This window comes from Silurus meridionalis, chromosome 7, assembly GCF_014805685.1.
Source record: "Silurus meridionalis isolate SWU-2019-XX chromosome 7, ASM1480568v1, whole genome shotgun sequence".
NCBI lineage: Eukaryota > Metazoa > Chordata > Actinopteri > Siluriformes > Siluridae > Silurus > Silurus meridionalis.
This window is the reverse complement of record NC_060890.1, coordinates 11,896,484-11,914,721: the sequence shown is the minus strand read 5'-3', so window position 1 is coordinate 11,914,721 and position 18,238 is coordinate 11,896,484. Positions and strand designations below refer to the sequence as shown.

Genomic DNA, 18,238 nt, shown 5'->3' with positions numbered 1-18,238 from the left:
AATTCAGTTCAAAAACTAAAACTCTTTCAAATTCACTCGGTTCTTCTTTCTATCTTGATTTAAAATATCAAAATATAAAATGGGCTTGCACAGAATTTATGCCACATGGTATTGTTTGAATGTTAAACGATTCAAAGCAGTTAAACAAATTATTGAAGTGTCTGTGTGCATGCAAGTGCTTTATTCTGTAAAAAATAACTGGGACAGAGAAATCAAGCAAAAAATCTTGTTATATGATAACCTCTATTCTGCAGCTCTATTTGATTAAATAAAACACTGAATACAGTAAACCCCAATCAGCAGCAGAAAACGAGAATTCACTTCAGTTCTCTTCTCCTCTATATTTTGTGGGTGAAGTAAATTGAGTGAAAAACAGGACACACGATCATATCATTTAAAACAGGAAGCTGACTACAGGGGGAAAAAGACATGAGCCCGAACTTTCATTTCATAGGGGCATAATTCTTTCATGTCTTTAATATGAACATCAACTACTAATTAATTTTTTTCTGTGCTACTAAGAATAACAACTGCTATATTTAAAAAAGAAAACAAACTATTTTGTTGCAAGAGCAAAAAAGCAGCATCATTTCCTTTATATTGCATTCGTTGATCCTCATTTTGTAAAACAAAAATGAATCAAATGCGACCCCAAATGAATATGGAATGCTTTATTTCCTGGACACCAAGAACCACATTTACTTAAGCCATTAGCTCCATGATCACATTGTTAGTACACAGAGGACAACCAACACCTGTTGTCTAGCAAAATTTCAATCAATCACTGGCTAGGTTAAGCATGATTCAACAAGTCATTGCACATTTTATGTGTTGGAAAACCACCACCTCAGTGTCACATGGTTAAACATTACAGTAATTAGTGTTACTCAAACTGAAATCAAAGAGGTCACGGTGACAAAGCGCATAAAATACTGAATATGTTTTTAATATCCTACAGCTGATTGCCAAATGTAAAGAGTTGTAAAAGTATTATTACCAACCACATGACAATCTCAAGGCAATATCTCTGACTAGGCTTTGTATCCTATTAAAGTGATTAAGCACATTTAAGTTTCCAATGTGTTAAAACATTACTGTGCTTGAAGAAATATAGATAAATCAGACAAATAGATTAATTTCTGAGATTTTCCATTCATAATGTGCCAAAAACATATAATCGAAAACTATACAACTGAATAGTCGCTCTGATAGATAATTGTGGATGGACTGTTAAATAAAAACAGTCCTACACTAAACCACTAAACCCCTGACTTAAAAAAGAATCACATCTCAACTTGAGTATATTAGAGACACCTCCTGTATCATACCTATCGAGGTTATAATTCTACCATCTTTAATGGCGTTTTGTGTACCATTCATTGTCGGTCATTTGCACTAGCTCATTGACCACATCCAACAGATTGTACTGATGCTTCCTCAGCAGTTTCTGGTTTAGAAGCTTGTTACCGAAGCCCATCTCCTGTAGCACAGCTATCAATGAGGCTTCTTTAGACGCTGGATCGGCACTGAGCCGCTGCAGAGGAAAAAAATGGCAAAGGTAATTCATAAGGAGGGTACAGAGTGTACATGGAACCTGTGTCAACAAAGCAAGTATTCATCCAAAGGACACTAAGAAAGACAAAATTCTTGGAAACATAAATCCTAAAAGTATGAATTTTTTTGTCATAATATTAATTACTTTGTCACATATTTCTGCATGTGGATATAAGAAATGAAAAAGTGAAAACAGATGCAAATTGGTGTCAAGTTGCTGAATGTAAGTACCTGTGTGGAACTGCTCTGGCCTGTGAAAAGTGCTTTGTAAGCAGATGCTGCCACAGAGAGAGCCCCTTTGACCAGTCCTTCAGTGAGGCCACCGTGACGTAGCCTTCAAACAAAAGCAACAATTACTTACAAGGAGTAATCATCAACCCATAGTATAAAATTAAGAAAAACAGAAAACACCAGTTTGTGGTGTTCGTATTGAGAAATGTCTGTCTGTATAGCATGCAGGAAGAACATGAGTTTGGAGCTACTTCCTTTTTGCATTCTATTTTTAAGCATTAGTGACACGCATAGGCATGTTTTTCATTTCTGCTACAAACCCAAACTCAGGACTTGGTTTACAAGTATTTCAGGTGTTTATGCAGATACTACAATCGTTCAGATAGATCTTTTTTTCTCACTAATCCATACTCATAATAACAAAGCAAAAACAGAATTCTAGAAATGTTTGCAAAAGAACTGCCTGCAGAGCTCAGAGACAGGATTATTGCAAAGCATCTATCTGGAAAAAGGCTAAAAAAAAAATGCTGCTACCCTAAAGATTCCTAAAAATGCAGTAGCCTCGAGAATTCTTAAATGGAATGTGTGGAACAACTAGGACGCCCGGTCTAATTGAGCAAATAGGGAAGAAAGGCCTTAGTAAGAGAAGTGACCAAGAACCAGATGGTCATTCTCACTGAATTTTGAAGATCCTGTGTGGAGATGTTACAAAGTTCCAGAAGGACAACATCAATGAAGCCCTCTACCGATCTGGGCTTTATAGCAGAGTGGGTAGACAGAAGCCTCTCCTCAGTGCAAAACCAATGGAAGCCTTCTTGGAGTTTGCTAACAGGCAACGGAAGGACTCTCAGACTGTGTGGAACAGAATTCTCTGGTTTGATGAAATCAAGATTGAAGTGATTGGCCTCAATTCCAAATGTATCTGGAGACAATCAGGCACCACTCATCACCTTCCCAAAACTATCCCAAAAGTGAAGCATAGTGGTGGCAGCATCATGCTGTGAGGGACTTGACAACTGGTCAGGGTTGAGGGGAAGCTGAATGGAGCAAAGTAACACGATATCCTCTATAAAAACCTGTTTCACAGCATTCAGGACCTCAGCTTTGGCCAAAGGTTCACCTTTCTACATGACAACAAACCTAAGCACACAGGCATTGGATTGGGAACAACTCTGTGAATGTCCTATAGTGACCCAGCCAGAGCTATGCCTTGAACCCTATTGAACATCTCTGGAGAGACCTGAATGTGGCTGTCCATCAATGGTCTCCATCCAAACCAGCTGGAGAGGATTTGCCATAAAGAATAATTATGTTTTATGGTATAATATGTGTGTTATCATGTAATTACTTGATAAAAGTGTAAGTGGTGAGGAATTTTACCTGGGATCCTGAGAGCTACAGGACTCAAAGGCACTGGCATGGGACTCCAGATGTGTTGATCCTAATCCTGAGAAACAGAGACATAAATCACAAGACACATTACTATGAAGAGTCAAACATAAAATGCAATGTTCTTACAAAAAAGGTGTCACAAAAATGTAATTTTAACTCCATGTTGATAAATGCAAGTAATCTTGTGTATAAGTGTAAGGATTCATCAAGGCAAAAATGATCAAATATTTACACTTTTTAAGCTTTTGTTTGATTAACTATTAAATGGTAGAAAATGTATTCTTGGAAATAGATACAATATATGGACAGAAGAATTGGTATACCTGACTTTTCCAGCCAAATTTGGCACGGCCCCAAACTGTTATCACAAAATTAAAGGCACACAGTTGTATAGGATGTCTTTAGATTGGTTGCATTAATATTTCCCTTCATTCTCAATTAAGATTTACATGGAGTTGGAGTGGATTTGGAATGCTGACTGCACTCCAGGCCTCCTCACCCTACATCAGTATCTGACTTTATTAACACCTTTGTAGCTGAATGAGTACAAATCTCCAAAACCACACTCCAAAATCTAGTAATGGGACATCTCTCATGGAATGCCCAATGGAGTGGATGATATAACAGCAAATGGGAACTAAAGTGAAATACGATGTTAAAAAATGTTCCACAAATGTTCGTCTAAATACATAAATGATTCCACATAAGAATAATAATAATAATAATAAAAAAGACAGTCATAGAGAGGCTATTACTTATGCTTTTATCCAAGAACTGACCATTTGTTTTGTTCTCAGGTGGGCATGATCTGTTCTCCTCAGATTCCAGTGTTCTAATCTCAGTCACAAAAGGTTGTATTGACCTAATAAAAAAACAATCAGAACAATATACAAAAATCAGTGTCACGTACATTGATTTAAGCTAATGAAAAGCTTAAAATGCACATAGTTCTGACCTGTGTGTACGAAGAGTAGGGGGTGGTGACAGAAAGACAGGTGCAGGTGCCACTTCAGGAATTAGTGGAGTAGTGTTCAGTAGCTGAGAAGTGCACAGCAACCTGTTCACGCTTTTCTGCATTAGGGCTGTTGATTCCACTGCCTCCCCCTCAGCAGTAGTCTGATCCTGTGCTCTCTCAGGCTCTGTATTACAGGTATTTCCAGGATGGGACACAGCTGAGCTGTACAGAGAATCTCCCAGTGGTTTGGAGGTATCAAAGCAGTCAGGCAAAACAACAAGGTACTCTTCTGAAGAGGCTGAGGATGCCTGGCTGCTCACCTCATCCCACTCTCCTGCCTCTTCCTCTTTATCATGATCTTCCTTTTTTCCTTCATTCTCCTCCAGAGCAGCAGGGTCAGTGTACAGGTTTTCATTGGAGCCAATCAACATTTCTGAAAAAGCTGCATTGTTGGGAGAATACATAAATTATTTCAAAATATATCAAAAGCACTTAAAGGACAAATGAATGAAGTGTTAAGAATGAGTGTCTCTGCATTTTTGCATAATTAATAATTATTTTTAGAAAAACTGAAATCAAGCTCCCACTGTGAAATGGAAGGAATATTTTTTCACCTGGGATAGTAGGCTCCTCAAGTATAATAGGTACTTGGACTGGGGGTGGAGCTTCTGGCCTCTTAATGGTCGGCAAGAGGGGTCTGTCATTCCTCTCTATCAAGGACCTCTCATTTACTGGTGTGGGGTCATGATCTGCAAGAAAGTCAGACAATAAAGACATATTTGTATTTTTCTTCTGAGCAGATATTATGGAATAAAATTAATTACTTTTTGATATATAATATTCACATTTGCTCTCACGCTCAGGCCTGTTGTGATTGGCTCGACCCCGTCGTGGAGGTTTGAGCTCAGGCTCTTCCTCCAGCGTGAGTGACCTAATCACAGTCTCACAGACAAACTGAGTCCCGCTGATGTCATCATCACCTTCATCATGAACTTGAAGATCCAAATTGTCAGAGTGTATCTGAGGCTGCACAACTAACAAACACACAAATCATGTGCCCTGACAATGTTTAGCATTATCTTTATGTTGAGAGAACTCAGAAAATTTAATCGAGATCATACAAATATAATACTGTTTTAGGCATTTTTTCTTCAGAAGTGAGTTATGATGAGTTAATGTTTATTATATATTTTGATACTCATTATTCACATTCATGAGCATAAGCGTAACACACAAGTGTATGGGGAAAAAAAAAAAAATAAATAAATAAATAAATAACATTTTATATATATATTTATAATTTTTTATAATTTTTTTAATTTTTAATTTTTTGTAATCTTATTGAGGGTCTCGTTGAATTCATATCTCAGAATTGTATGATAGGATATTGAAATTACAAGGTTTTGTTAAACTTTGCAAATGTTTAAGGAGGACATCTTGTGGACTAAAACTGAGAACTACAAGAAAGAATAAAAACTGAGAACTACAAGTAGGAATAAAAACTTTCGTTACCTTGGAGTTTTTTAGTGCCTGTGCATTCTATGTTCTCTTTTACCAAGCCCAGTCCATGCTTTCCAAATGTATGTCCATAATGTGGCACTGGGGACATGCATGGAGTCATATCTATATAACAAAAAATGTAATACAAATTTAGCAATCATAATAAAACAGTTGCCCGTCAGAGCCTCTACTTTACCCCACAGTGAAATAGCTAAATATCACTAATGTAATGCATACCAGCTGGAGTGTTAGCTGGGACCTTATCCAACTCTTGGACAATATTTATATCCAGCAACTCAAAAGAGAGCAGATCCTATAATAAAAGAAGAATTGTTTATTACAGTAATATTACATGGACAGAAGCCGATTTAGAAGTGATCACACACCTGTGCTGTGAGAAGGTCCACTGAGGGAATGTAGTACTCTCTTTTGTTGCCGGAGGACCCCCGAGTTTCATCTCTAGAGCCAGTCCAGCACATCCCATCAATTCCTAAAACACTGTGTTTATTCATCTGTATCGCAAAAAAAAATAATTAATACTGGCCAAATCATGGACTAACTGTTGCATCAATAAAATTAATGGAAAATGTTTAGGAAACTGTATGATTTTGCTAAATCTTTAATTATGGTTATTAATCTTGGTGCATCCAGTAAAATCTTTGGATAAAACTAAGGCTGCAACAACCAATCGATAAAATCGATAATAATCGATAATGAAATTCGTTATCAATGATTGCTGTTATAAATTAGTTGGGCAGTTCAAGTTATGGCTTAGCATGATGGTAAGATTACACAGCCACTTGAAAATGGTGGAACGTATATGGTTAACCAGCAGCAAGAAGAGAAAAGACACTGGTGTCACGGATTAAGGCGAAACATATTATCATGTGAAAATGTGAAAATGGTATAGTTTAATGAAGTGCTATTGTGTAACTGTTTGCTAACTTCGGGAGAGTCGCACTGGATCTGTTCTGTTGTGACTTGCAATCATCAGGTTGCGCAATCACCTCGCTCGTGACATTGTGATGGATTCAATTAAAATGGTGCGAACAAACACTAAATCTAAAAGCGGCAAATAACAACAGCAATAAACGATTACATTTTTAGTCACTGTTGTGTTTTCAGCGAATGCTCATGCATTTGTACACCAATGCATATTTTTTGTACACCACTGCATAAATCTGATACAAAAATCGTCCAATTAATCCATTATTCAAATAATCGTAGTTGCAGCCCTAGATAAAACCATTGCCGTTATCAAGTCAATGGCCCATTTAGTCCATGTCGAAAACAAGGACATTCTATACTCTAAAAACTAATCTGCTGCTAGCAGTTTGATAGGATGTTAAGTGCACTTGCTGTCTGTTACCTTAAATAGTGTTATGAAATAATATAAAAATTATTTAATAAGGAAATGTTATTAATAAACTGAAATCAATTTAAAATAGAACAGAATTTTTTGCATTAAAGTTGAAGCATTTTTACTAGTGGCCTCAGACTTTTGGATCCCAGTTTAGTTCCTCATTAAGTTAATAAGAAAGAGTAAAAGTACTCACAAATATTTTGCTTGAGTGAGAGTTGAGTTTCTGGCCTGAGCTGGGGACTACCACGATGCTGCACCATACTCTGGGGCCAAACTGCACCCCGCAGTGTGCCAGGCGCCAGTGGGAGGTGTAGGTGCCTTCTAGCATGGGTGCCACAAATGCCACACTCACCATACCAACCTGGTCTGGCTTGAGGAAGGGCACTGCCACCTCTTTCTGCTCTTGTGAATCCAATGCCAGGTTTCCCCACATGAACTTCAGCTATTAAGACAAATATACATGGCCCACATGCAAGCAAGGCAACACAAACAAAACTCACACAAGAACAAGTGAATGCATGTGATGTGCACCATTACAATATGAAAATCATGGATATTGTTTTACTAAACGTATATATTTCATTGTTAACATACCTTTGTGTCTGATGTCCAGCTGATGTTGCCAGTATTCCTCATCTTCCAGTACTTGATGAACTTGGTGCCAGGCTCCAGACAAGTTCCGTCTGGTAGATTCTCATCCAGAAACAAGGCTGTCATTGTGGGCACCAAGGTGGAGCAGGAGACCTTGGGACCCCTGGTTTGAGTGTACAGAGCATTGTGAGTACAGCTTTGACTCAGCTTCTGTCTTTTTCTTGAAGCTCAAAGCAAAAAAAAGTTTTTTTTTCCCTAAAAAACGATGCAATACAATAAAGGCAGCGGGTGCATTTGAGGTAGTTCCATCCACTTGCCAGCGATAAACGCAACTATAACAGACAATGAGATAATCTTGATAAAGACTGTTCTAGGCTGGGGCGGTAGGTCACCCAGCCCTGAGCCCTCTCACTATGGCCCTTACTCTGGACTGGAGGCCTGAGGCTCTGGGCCCGGGGCTGCAGCTGCACCAGGAGCAGAGGCAGGAGCAGGGCCAAGACCTGAGCTGCTAGTGCCATTGGTGGCTCCACTCCACAGCAGGCCTCTCTTCTCCAAACGCAGCTTCTTCTTAATCTCCTTCACTTCGGCCTTCAGCTGCCTACGCTCAGCTTTCAGACGCTGCCGCTCGGCCTTGCGGACAGTCCTGTCTCCTCGCCGCAAGAACCTGTGAAAACAAAGCACAAACATGATCACTCATAGGTCATATCACTACTCATATGAGAACTGTAAGGATATACCTTTACAATATATTCACTTTTATTATTACAAAAACCCTGACAGAAAGAAAGGAAATCACTAGAGGTTGACTGATTCATCGGTTTCGCAGAATAATTGTCCATAGCTGATTGCTGGAACGATCGGCAGAAATCTAAACGACAGTTTAGTTTTTTGAGTTGCATTATACAGAATGAGAGCAGCCTCCAGTCAATGATACCATGTACTGTTAAAGTTAAGTCTTTTTATTCTTTCTGGTTTGTTTTTTTTTTGCTTATTTTATTTTTATTTGGAGTGTTTCTTTTAGTTTCAGTTTGAATACTTGTCCAATTTTCCTCAAAAGTTTAAGAATATAATTAATATTTTCAATATTTTATTTAGCACATTTTAATGATTCAGTAGTTTTTTTATTCATTTTTGTGAAAAAGTTCAGTACTATTTGCATTAAATGTTGTGTGTTTATTTTATTTGCCCAGTATCTATTTTAAAAACAATCGGTTGTCGGCAAGTGCGATCCAACCTAACTATCAATATCAGTAAAATCGGTTGACCTCTACAAATCACTACCTTGTAAAAAATGAGCTATTTGAGCTGTTTAACTGACCTGGGCTCTGGAGTTACTCCACGTTCTGGGACTGACAACGGGGTCCGTGTTCTCTTCAGGTTGTGGCTGGGGTCATGTTTGTGACTGCATGGCTCACACAAGATGCAAGAGGGACACACGCTAAACAAATGAATAAAAATTGGTCTTTTATTCTACTCAGATTAAATGGCACTTTAAACAGAAAGAAACAGTGCTGACTCTGACAAATATTTTGAGAGAAGACTTTGAGAGAATACTCTCACACCTGCAGTGATATCCTCCACCAGTGGCTGGACCCTTGCAACTGCTGCAGTTAGGTATTGAGGTCCTCTGTGTTGTGGAACTTACTACAGCCATCTGAGTCCCAGAAGTTCTGGGCTCTTCTGGGGGATCAGAGGCTCTGTGTGTACAGCACTGGCCAGAAAATTCACTACACATCTTGTCCACAACTTCCCTCACTACCTGATCTTTGAACTGGGAAGACCGGGAAGAAAATTGTTAAAAATTCAATTTAACGTAATATAAATTTTGAATAGTGACATCACAGCCATGTGAAAAGACATGAATAAAGTGCACATACTCTGTCCATGTAAGATTTGAACCATGCAGGGACAGCTTCTTCTTCAACTTTATTTACTTTATTTTCCTTCACAATCACCTAACAAAAGTAACATTATCAGTGTATTAAAAAACTGTTGGAATGGTCAAATTAAAGTTTAAAATGGGGATGCAAAGATTAATCAACAAAATGAACAAAAAATTCAAAACACAAGACAGAATAATTACAGATTGTGTTAGTAAGATTTACAGAAAAAAGAACAAGATGTTAGAATGTTAAGAGTAAAAAATGTTTCACATTAATTTTTTTAATTGACACATGAGCTTTATTCTGCAGAAATCATAAGTTCTCACCGAGTCCCGCTCGGGGGTCACCTGGGTTTCCTTGTCTGCCATTTTTACTCTGGCACGATATGGTGGAGCTGGTCTGGGGTCGATTCTGAGTTCTTTAACTTCAGCTTTAACAGGCCCACCTTCAGCCTGGCCTTTCATCTTATACACATTCATGTGTAGCTGGTTGGCTTGCTTAAATGCACTCTAAATTTAATATGTTGTAAGTACGATTAATTTAATGACAGTTGCCTTATTCAGAGAAGTTGATATGCAATGGTCTTGATATTTGAAAGGAAATGCAACAAGATAAAACCAGTTTTTACCTTTAAAGCCTCTGTATACTCATCTGATAGAAAAAAAAACATTGCATTGTTAGCATAGATGTTCGTTATATATACACATATATACATTCAGCAATCCCCATACAAAAATACATTTAAAAAATAAATACATTTTACATTAAAAGACATACAAACCAGGTGTACTCACATACCTTGGCTGTTTATGGATATCTGTCAAATAAAGTGTACAAGAATATTAAGTGACAATACATTCCAATGCAATAATAACAAATTAATTATTGCTTTTTGATGACAACGAAAGGAATCTTGATCACAAATGTTGTGGATAATAAAATGTGACAGAAACAACTAGACAAATGCTTACCTCTTCATTGTCCTCGTCAAAATATTTAGCTTGAAAATGACATAAGCCGAAAGTTGTTTTGATCTAAGGGTAATAAAAAAGAATGGTGGAATGAGCCAAGCAAGTAACCAATCAGCACCATTTATTGACTGATTTCTGCACGCGACCTTGAGCTTGCAAAAGATGCTATACAAACAGAAAATAAAAAGAAAGATGTGTATTATTATCATCATCATCACCATTATTATTATTATTACAATATACATGTGTAGCATTTAGAATAAACAATCCAAGTTACTGTAAGTCATGATTATGTAGTCATCAGATCAGTTTGACTCGAACCAGATGGCAATAAAAACGCAAACGCCATTACGTGGAAATTTTTCCAGAACTTCTTTACACTGCAAATTAAACCTTTTTCCATGTTTTCACGCCAAACTAAGAGGCGAATACTAGTCTGTTTATGCAGACCGCGGTCTCGGCCTTCTAGGACAGTGACTGCGTCCAAACATGTATCCTACAGTACTAAACAGTACTAAATAATACGCAATTTACGGTGATACACGATTATAATATAGCATGTAGGACGGTAGTAGGCGCTTTCGCTTGTGGTCTCAGATACGTAACCGAGCACAAACAGTAGGTTCATGAAGACAGCTTACCCAGGCCTCTACTGTCTCCCACTGCGCTTTGTCTGTATCCACGACGGGAAACTTCTTCACGCTCCCACGGAAATTCACTTTGACGGTAACCGGGTGATTCATGATGGTCAGTCAAAATGACACGAGATATCCAATTTGTGATTACAACAATTTAATTAAACATGGTTAACGCCAACATTATAATCGGCCCTGTCTGTCTAGTCTCTCTCTTGTTGTTTACATCGTTTACCATGTACACTCCCCCGTGCACACGTAACAGGAAATATGTCATTCCTTCCCTACGTTATTCTTTGTTTCGTTATATGCGAGAGTGAACCGTAAGGTAGGAAATGACACTGTAAAAAACAATGTTATAATGTCATGTACATATTATTAGTAGTTGTATCTGGCATGTCTTTACGTGAAGGTCTAATTATTGTAAAAAGACGAGCTGTCGTCTTTGCGCATGCGTAGAACGCGCCTCGTTGCCGAGTCGCTTATTTTCAACGTCATCTCGCAGCGCATGAGTTACCTTGTGGCTGACAGTCAGCAGTAAAAGCCACACTGTTCGTTAATGCTGTTAAGACAATCTGTAGCTTTTCTCCGTTATTGATTTAAAAAATGTCTTCACTCTTAAAGGTGGACAGTGAAATCAAATCAAAGGTAAGTCGGCCAGGTTCAGTTGTATATATTTTAGGCTGAAGCGCTAAGCCGAATATTTGTCGACCGTTAGCAGGCTAACAAACTGTAGCAAGCAAAGCCGGTGTGCGTGTGATACATTCAGCAAGCTAAAGCTAGTTAGCTACATTTCCCGCCGGCAATCATTAATAACTGTTTAGTTTAAAAAAAATAAACTATTCCAGATTGCGGGTTTGATCGTATCTAAACCCATATATTTGTGATGTCGCATAGATGAGTTAATGTGTAAACATTTCTATTGTGCATGAAGACTGTATAGCAGGGCAGCCCATCTGGTGTTCATTAGCTGACTAGCCCCTTCGCTTAACGAAGCTGTACCTTCATTTGCTGTCGTCAAAAAAGCTAATTTAGATAGCCAGTCGTACATTTGGATTTTAGTTACAGTCTACTAAAGTACACTATGTAGTCTGAGTTTTTTAGCTACCAATTAAGTCGACCAAACAGATAAAGCCTTCCCGGTCGGACAGAACACACAGATTCTAACCACGTTTCACTTTAATCTTTTATTTGTTTTATATTTAGCAACTTGTCATTAATGCTTTGTATTAATGCGTTAATGTTTCACTATAGGTTGATGTTTTCAGGGAACGAATCACATCAGAGGTAAGTCCCAGATCACAGGAATAACAAGGAAATATTCTATTGGTTGCCTTTGACATTAAATTTATTTCTAAATTCAGGCAGAAGATCTGGTGGCAAATTTCTTCCCTAAGAAATTATTAGAATTGGACCATTTTCTAAAGGTAAGATATTAAGATATGTAAAGTTAAGCTCTTAACTTTAATAACGTATAACTCTAAATTCTCTTCATTTTCAGGATCCTGTAATAAATATCCGTGAATTGAAAGAAATCCATTCAGAGATAAATTTGGCTGTGCCAGACCCAATTCTGCTTTCAGATATTCATGATGGACTTGAGGGAGTAAGAGATTTTGTTTATTCAATTCTTCAAGCTTTTGAGAGTTTTAAAAAGAAAATGTACAAAGTCACTGTAGATGTTTATCTGTTTAATTGTTTGCAAGAGGAAATAATTATTTATTGTTTTATTAACAGCAACAAAATGCCAAAAAGAGAAAACTTGAAGATGGTCCAGGAGATGACAAAGGTGAGGTTTGCAGTGTGACAGCTGAGATGTTGGGGTTCTTTTAGGGATTTTTTTTTTTACTCTTGTAACTAACATTCAATCTTTTCTCATTTGTAGTTAGTGGGACCAAGGTGTATATAATGCCTGGTGGAATGATGAAAAGCAATGGCAAGCTGGTGGAGCTGATCGAGAAGGTTAAGCCTGAGATCAGAACCCTCATAGAGAAATGCAACACTGTAGGTTCATGTTCTCTTCAGCAGTTTACATTATTATAACAAAAGCTTCTGTGTAATAATCTATGATTCTGTTTGTATGTTACTTGTGTATGTTTTAGGTCAAGATGTGGGTGCAGTTGCTGATTCCAAGAATAGAAGATGGCAACAATTTTGGTGTTTCAATCCAGGTATAAGACAATCATTGTGGTTTTCTTTAATGCAACATGGAGTAGGTCAGCACTAGTAGAACAGAAAATTAATTGTAATGCAGAAGTCTATTTTTACAGTTGTGTAGATAGTTTGATTGTGGAATGTGCATGCTGTAAGTTTAATTTATTAAACAATTTGCCTGATGTGCCTCGAAAGGGTCATTACTCACTAACTAGCATTACTACATACAGGAGGAGACTGTGGCTGAGCTCAGAACGGTTGAGGGAGAGGCAGCCTCTTATCTGGACCAGATATCGAGGTACTTGACTAATTTTATTTCTGTTTATGATTAAATCTAAAGATGCTCACTTGCTTTAATGTTTACTGATTAAAAAAAAGGTCACAATCCCCAAAACACAAACATCCATTTATAATATTTGAACCAACTAACACATTCTGAACATTATCATTGCATTATGGCTATTTATTGGAAGGTAAATGGCCTAAGGCTTAATGATTTATACAGTAATCCCCCGTTTATCGTTACGTTCTAAAACCGCCCGCGATAAATAGACGGCACCCCAAAAATGTTGTTTTATGTATACAGTACTGTACTGTATTAACATTTTACTTCATTTTATAACTAATAATTATATTTTTGTTAATAAAAATGGAGTAAAAATTTTACTCCATAAAAACAACTTCCTAGAAGTTTTTTGGTTTATCGTGCTATCTGCGAGAGACTGGGAAAATTAGCTAAACAAATTAGTTATGTGGCAAATGCAATTCCGAGATAAACCGGGGGCGTGAAATTCAAACCGCGGTAAAGCAGAGGATTACTGTATTCTGTATTTTTATTTTAATTATTATAAAGTGATTGCATGTGTATCAGGTTGTTGATCAGCTGGTGGGTTATAATTACTTGTGTTAAAAAAAAACCTTACAAATTAATAATAGTTTTAAATGTCCTGGACCACACTGTGACAGTCACCATGTTCGAGTGCCTAATTCTATATTTCAGGTTTCTGTATTTTCTGTGATAGCAAGGTTAATTGCTGTAATGATTATGGACAATTTGTTGTCTATGGCCTAATGTCTATGTAGCTGTTGCATTGACAACACTGATGTGTCTCTAGTTCTGCGTATCCCATTTGTATATTTGCAGCTGTTTTAAGAAAAGTTCAGGTGTAGATGCACTTTTTGGAAATGCTAGATGTCTTTTACAATGTGTTTTAACATTGACCCACAGAGATATTCTGTAATTATGTGGAAAAAAATCTATTGCCTATATATATCTATTTTCCTGGTTCCTGTAATTACTCACACAGCATACAATTGTCAAGCAACCAGAACACTTCATTTGTACATACAGTGAAGAACAGCAACCATTTTCATTTTATTATATTTTCTCAAGGAACAATACTGTAGAAATAAAACTGGAATATTTTTTAGTAGTATGCAGCTTGTATAGCAGTACAGATTTACTGTCCTCTGAAAATAACTAAGCTTAAAGCCATTATTGTCAAAATAACTGCCAGAAAATGTGAGTGCACACAAAGTGATAAAAGCTGTACATTGTTTATGCATGCAAAGCCACATGTCCTATTTGTCATGCAATGTTTTTGTCTGCTGGACAGGACCATACAAATTTGTGTATCTTGTATTATAGCTGTTAGAATTTGGTGCTTTGAGTTCAATGCTCTCCTAATGACCACTGGATGTTCAACATGTCACCTCATGGCAAAGAACTGAGGATTTGAGAATTAGAATTGTTGCTCTCTACAAAGATGGCGTAGGCTATAAGAAGATCAGTTACACACTGAAACTAAGTTACAGTACATTATCCAGGGTCATACAGAGGTTTTCCAAGACGGGTTCCACTTGGGACAGGCTTTACAAGGGTCTCTCAAAGTTGAGTCACTCACAAGTTGATTCCTTGTGCTGTGTGCCATGTGCAGAAGCTGACTTTAAAGAAAACCGGTGCGCAAGTGCGGCCAGCAGAAGGTCCGCTTGTCAGTCAGACCATACGGCACACACTGCAACTAGTCGGTTTGCATGGATGTCGGCTTATAGGGAAGCCTATTCTGAAGCTAGCTTACAAGAAAACCTGCAAATACTTTTATGAAGACAACCTGTCCAAGAGAATGAATAACTGGAACCATGTCCTGTGGTCTGATAAGACTTAGATAAACTTGTTTGGCTCAGATGGTATCCAGCATGTGTGACAACGCCCTGGTGAGGACTATCAAGATAATTGTGTCTTGCCTACAATTAAGCATGGTGGCAGTAGAATCATGGTCTGGAGTTATGAGTGCTGCTGGTACTGTGGAGCTGCAGTTTATTGAGTTAAACATGGGTTCCAGCATGTAATGTGACATTCTGAAGCAGAACATGTTGCCCTCTCTTTAGGAACTGGGCCAAACAGCAGTTTTCCAACAAAATAAAGACCCATTGGCCCTATTGGCACAAGGTGGAGAAGTGCCAGATGTCTAATCCAGCAGCTTCATGGGGTCATTATAGAGGAGTACAAAAGGATCTAGCAACATCCTGTGCAGTTCTGGTGAACTTTATGCCTAGGAGGATAAGGCAGTTAAGAATGGCAATGGTTCTCACAGAAAATATTGACACTTTTGGATACAGTTTTGACATGCTCACTTACGGTGTACTCACATTTGTTGTCCGTTATTTCCACAATATTGGCTGTATGTTGTTATTTTTAGAGGACAGTAATTCTGTATTGCTGCACATTTGCTACTCTAAAACATATTCAAAATTCTATATAAATGAAGCTTGGATATTGTCCCTTAGTTGTACTAAAGACTGCCGAAATGTGAGGCATGGTACTCACTTTTGTGAGATACTGTAGTAAATGAATTGTTTTAATCTAATCTCTTCTTTCTGTATTTTTTCCCCCAACTGTCTGTTGATTATTATTAATTTAATGCTTTGTTTTTGCTGTCATTATTTCATCTCCTTTTCAGTGCTAGTAGCATGAACTATTGTCTGAGGCAATTTGTGACAGTACCACAGATACTATATTATACAGTGGTACCTTGAACTACGAGTTTAGTTTGTTCCGTGGACGAGCTCGTATCTCAATTTGCTCGCACATCAATTCAATTTTCCCCATTGAAAATACTTAAAATGGCATAAATCCGTTCCAACCCTCAAAATGACACCCCGTTTTTGTTTTTCATCTGTCTAAATTAGGAAAATAAATTTCTAAATAACAAATCTTGTAAAAAAAAAACATAATGGAAAGAGTATGTAAAGATATAATAAGGTTTTACGCAGTGTATTTACCTTGGAGATGAGACGATTTGAGCTAACGAAGACGCTGGCAGAGGGGGGAGGATGGGGGTTGTAGAGGCTATAAGCGGAGGCGGAGGGAAAACTCGTTTTTTGCTATCACTGCTGTACACTACGTATCCATAAACTTTACATTTTTTACTTTTTCTTTCTTGCTTATCTTAATTTTCGTCACAATCTCCGCTTTCTGGCTTCACTTCGCCATTTAGCAGCGGCGTCTCGAGCTCGTACCTCAATTTTTTTTTCGCATAACAAAGCAAAAAATCTACCGAGTGACCGCTCGTATCTCGGAAAACTCGTACATTAATGCACTCGTAGGTCAAGGTACCACTGTATTTTATTTGTAATATGGATTTTCATATAAGTATAATTGGCTGGTGGTGTTTTCATGCACATATTTGAATTGTCCACAATAAGAACTTTTTTTGTGAAATTTTGGTCACAGTTAAAGGTCGAATTGAACAGGCAGTGCTTTTGATTTTTCTTTTATGCAGATACTACATCACAAGAGCAAAGCTAGTTTCCAAAATCGCTAAATATCCACATGTGGTAAGTTGTAACTTTTTTTTTTTTCTTATAAACTGTGTAAGGTGTGTAAGTGATTTGATGTTATTAAATGTTTAGATAAAATGATAATGATCATATAAAAACAGAAGCTGCATCACCAGTAAGCAGGCTATATTGTTTTGTTTTTGTTTGTATTTAACAGGAGGACTACAGGCGCACGGTAACAGAGATTGATGAGAAGGAGTACATCAGTCTCAAGATTATAGTCTCAGAACTGAGAAATCAATATGTAAGTCAGGAAAAAATAAATACCAAAAAGCATTTTCTTTCATGCTCAAGATGTGGCTTTGTGTGGTGCATTGCCAGTAAAGAGTTTAAACTTGTTTCACAGGTAACTTTGCATGACATGATCCTGAAGAACATTGAGAAGATAAAACGACCACGAAGCAGCAATACAGATGCTCTCTACTAAGAATGCCCCCATCTGATCTCCTAGCTAGTTTGGAACCTTTTGGACTGGTTCTGATGCCACTATGAACCCCTTAAAACCAGGCCAGCTCAATCAGGCCATTAACAGAACTGTAATATAAGATTATTTTAAACCGTTAAAAAAAAATAATCTCCATCCATTTCCAAGTGGGCAGTGTTAAGGTATGGAAAGTCTGAATGTGCATCATGAGGAGTTTGCCTCAGTTGTTTTTCTTATTTAATTAAACAAATATCTTTAACGTTGGGGTTTCTTTTATCTTTCACCAAACCAAATGCAAAGTAGCACTGTTTGGGGGTATGGAGTTTCTAAGGCATTTTACATGTTTTAGACTCAGTTTAGTGACTGATGTGGATGTAAGACACAAATCTGTTTCTCCAGTTGAGTTCTGAAGTTTGAAGTTTTTATCAATGCTGTATTTTACTTATTTCACTCTGTTCAAGTCTAAGATGAGCAGCTGTACTTCTGAATCATTTTACATTCATGAATATAGATCTTATTTCATGATGCTGCAATGCAGGTATATTTTACTTTATTTTTCATCTTCATTGACCCACCAAATTCCAAAGCTTCAAATGGCTCTTATTTTTTGTCTGGTTTAAAAAGATGTTTTGCTGAATAAAAATGTCATTTTTTTTCCAATGTGTTGATTTTATTGATTACATAGTCGCTAGTTCCTGACCAGATTAATAGTAAGTAAAAGGATTTGTTAAAACTAAAGATTGCA

At 37.3% G+C, this 18,238-nt stretch overlaps 2 protein-coding genes across 4 annotated transcripts; one reads left to right on the top strand and one right to left on the bottom strand.

The window, feature by feature from the left end:
• Positions 1–656: 656 nt before the first annotated feature.
• Positions 657–11,457, bottom strand: nbr1a (NBR1 autophagy cargo receptor a). 2 transcript variants are annotated; one of them, XM_046854889.1, is made up of 21 exons: positions 11,082–11,457; positions 10,441–10,503; positions 10,268–10,286; positions 10,098–10,120; positions 9,796–9,978; positions 9,464–9,541; positions 9,149–9,357; positions 8,905–9,024; positions 8,011–8,250; positions 7,590–7,749; positions 7,189–7,437; positions 6,019–6,144; positions 5,870–5,945; positions 5,645–5,755; positions 4,978–5,166; positions 4,747–4,881; positions 4,133–4,574; positions 3,957–4,039; positions 3,166–3,232; positions 1,786–1,888; positions 657–1,534 (listed from the first exon to the last, which is right to left on the bottom strand). In XM_046854889.1, the coding sequence occupies exons 1-21, from the start codon at positions 11,181–11,183 to the stop codon at positions 1,355–1,357; spliced, it is 2,958 nt and encodes a 985-aa protein (XP_046710845.1). In that variant the 5' UTR covers positions 11,184–11,457; the 3' UTR covers positions 657–1,354. The 2 variants fall into 2 exon arrangements, with proteins under 2 accessions (XP_046710845.1, XP_046710846.1); XM_046854890.1 differs by having other exon boundaries at positions 4,133–4,565.
• Positions 11,065–18,153, top strand: psme3 (proteasome activator subunit 3). Of its 2 annotated transcripts, none has more exons than XM_046854892.1 (11): positions 11,065–11,187; positions 12,330–12,362; positions 12,440–12,502; positions 12,577–12,681; positions 12,813–12,864; positions 12,961–13,079; positions 13,178–13,246; positions 13,460–13,527; positions 17,012–17,066; positions 17,227–17,313; positions 17,416–18,153. In XM_046854892.1, the coding sequence occupies exons 1-11, from the start codon at positions 11,182–11,184 to the stop codon at positions 17,494–17,496; spliced, it is 738 nt and encodes a 245-aa protein (XP_046710848.1). In that variant the 5' UTR covers positions 11,065–11,181; the 3' UTR covers positions 17,497–18,153. The 2 variants fall into 2 exon arrangements, with proteins under 2 accessions (XP_046710848.1, XP_046710847.1); XM_046854891.1 differs by lacking the exon at positions 11,065–11,187 and adding an exon at positions 11,571–11,723.
• The last annotated feature ends 85 nt before the right edge of the window (positions 18,154–18,238 follow it).

What these genes read in the sequence shown, in the direction of transcription:
- nbr1a (XM_046854889.1), bottom strand. Translation starts at nt 11,183, where the DNA reads ATGAATCACCCGGTTACCGTCAAAGTGAATTTCCGTGGGAGCGTGAAG. An exon ending in TCAAATCTTACATGGACAGA is followed by an intron (nt 9,358 to 9,463) that starts GTATGTGCACTT and finishes CGGTCTTCCCAG; the next exon opens with TTCAAAGATCAGGTAGTGAG. An exon ending in CCCAGCTAACACTCCAGCTG is followed by an intron (nt 5,756 to 5,869) that starts GTATGCATTACA and finishes TTTGTTATATAG; the next exon opens with ATATGACTCCATGCATGTCC.
- psme3 (XM_046854891.1), top strand. Translation starts at nt 11,682, where the DNA reads ATGTCTTCACTCTTAAAGGTGGACAGTGAAATCAAATCAAAG. An exon ending in ACAGTGAAATCAAATCAAAG is followed by an intron (nt 11,724 to 12,329) that starts GTAAGTCGGCCA and finishes GTTTCACTATAG; the next exon opens with GTTGATGTTTTCAGGGAACG. An exon ending in ATTTTGGTGTTTCAATCCAG is followed by an intron (nt 13,247 to 13,459) that starts GTATAAGACAAT and finishes TACTACATACAG; the next exon opens with GAGGAGACTGTGGCTGAGCT.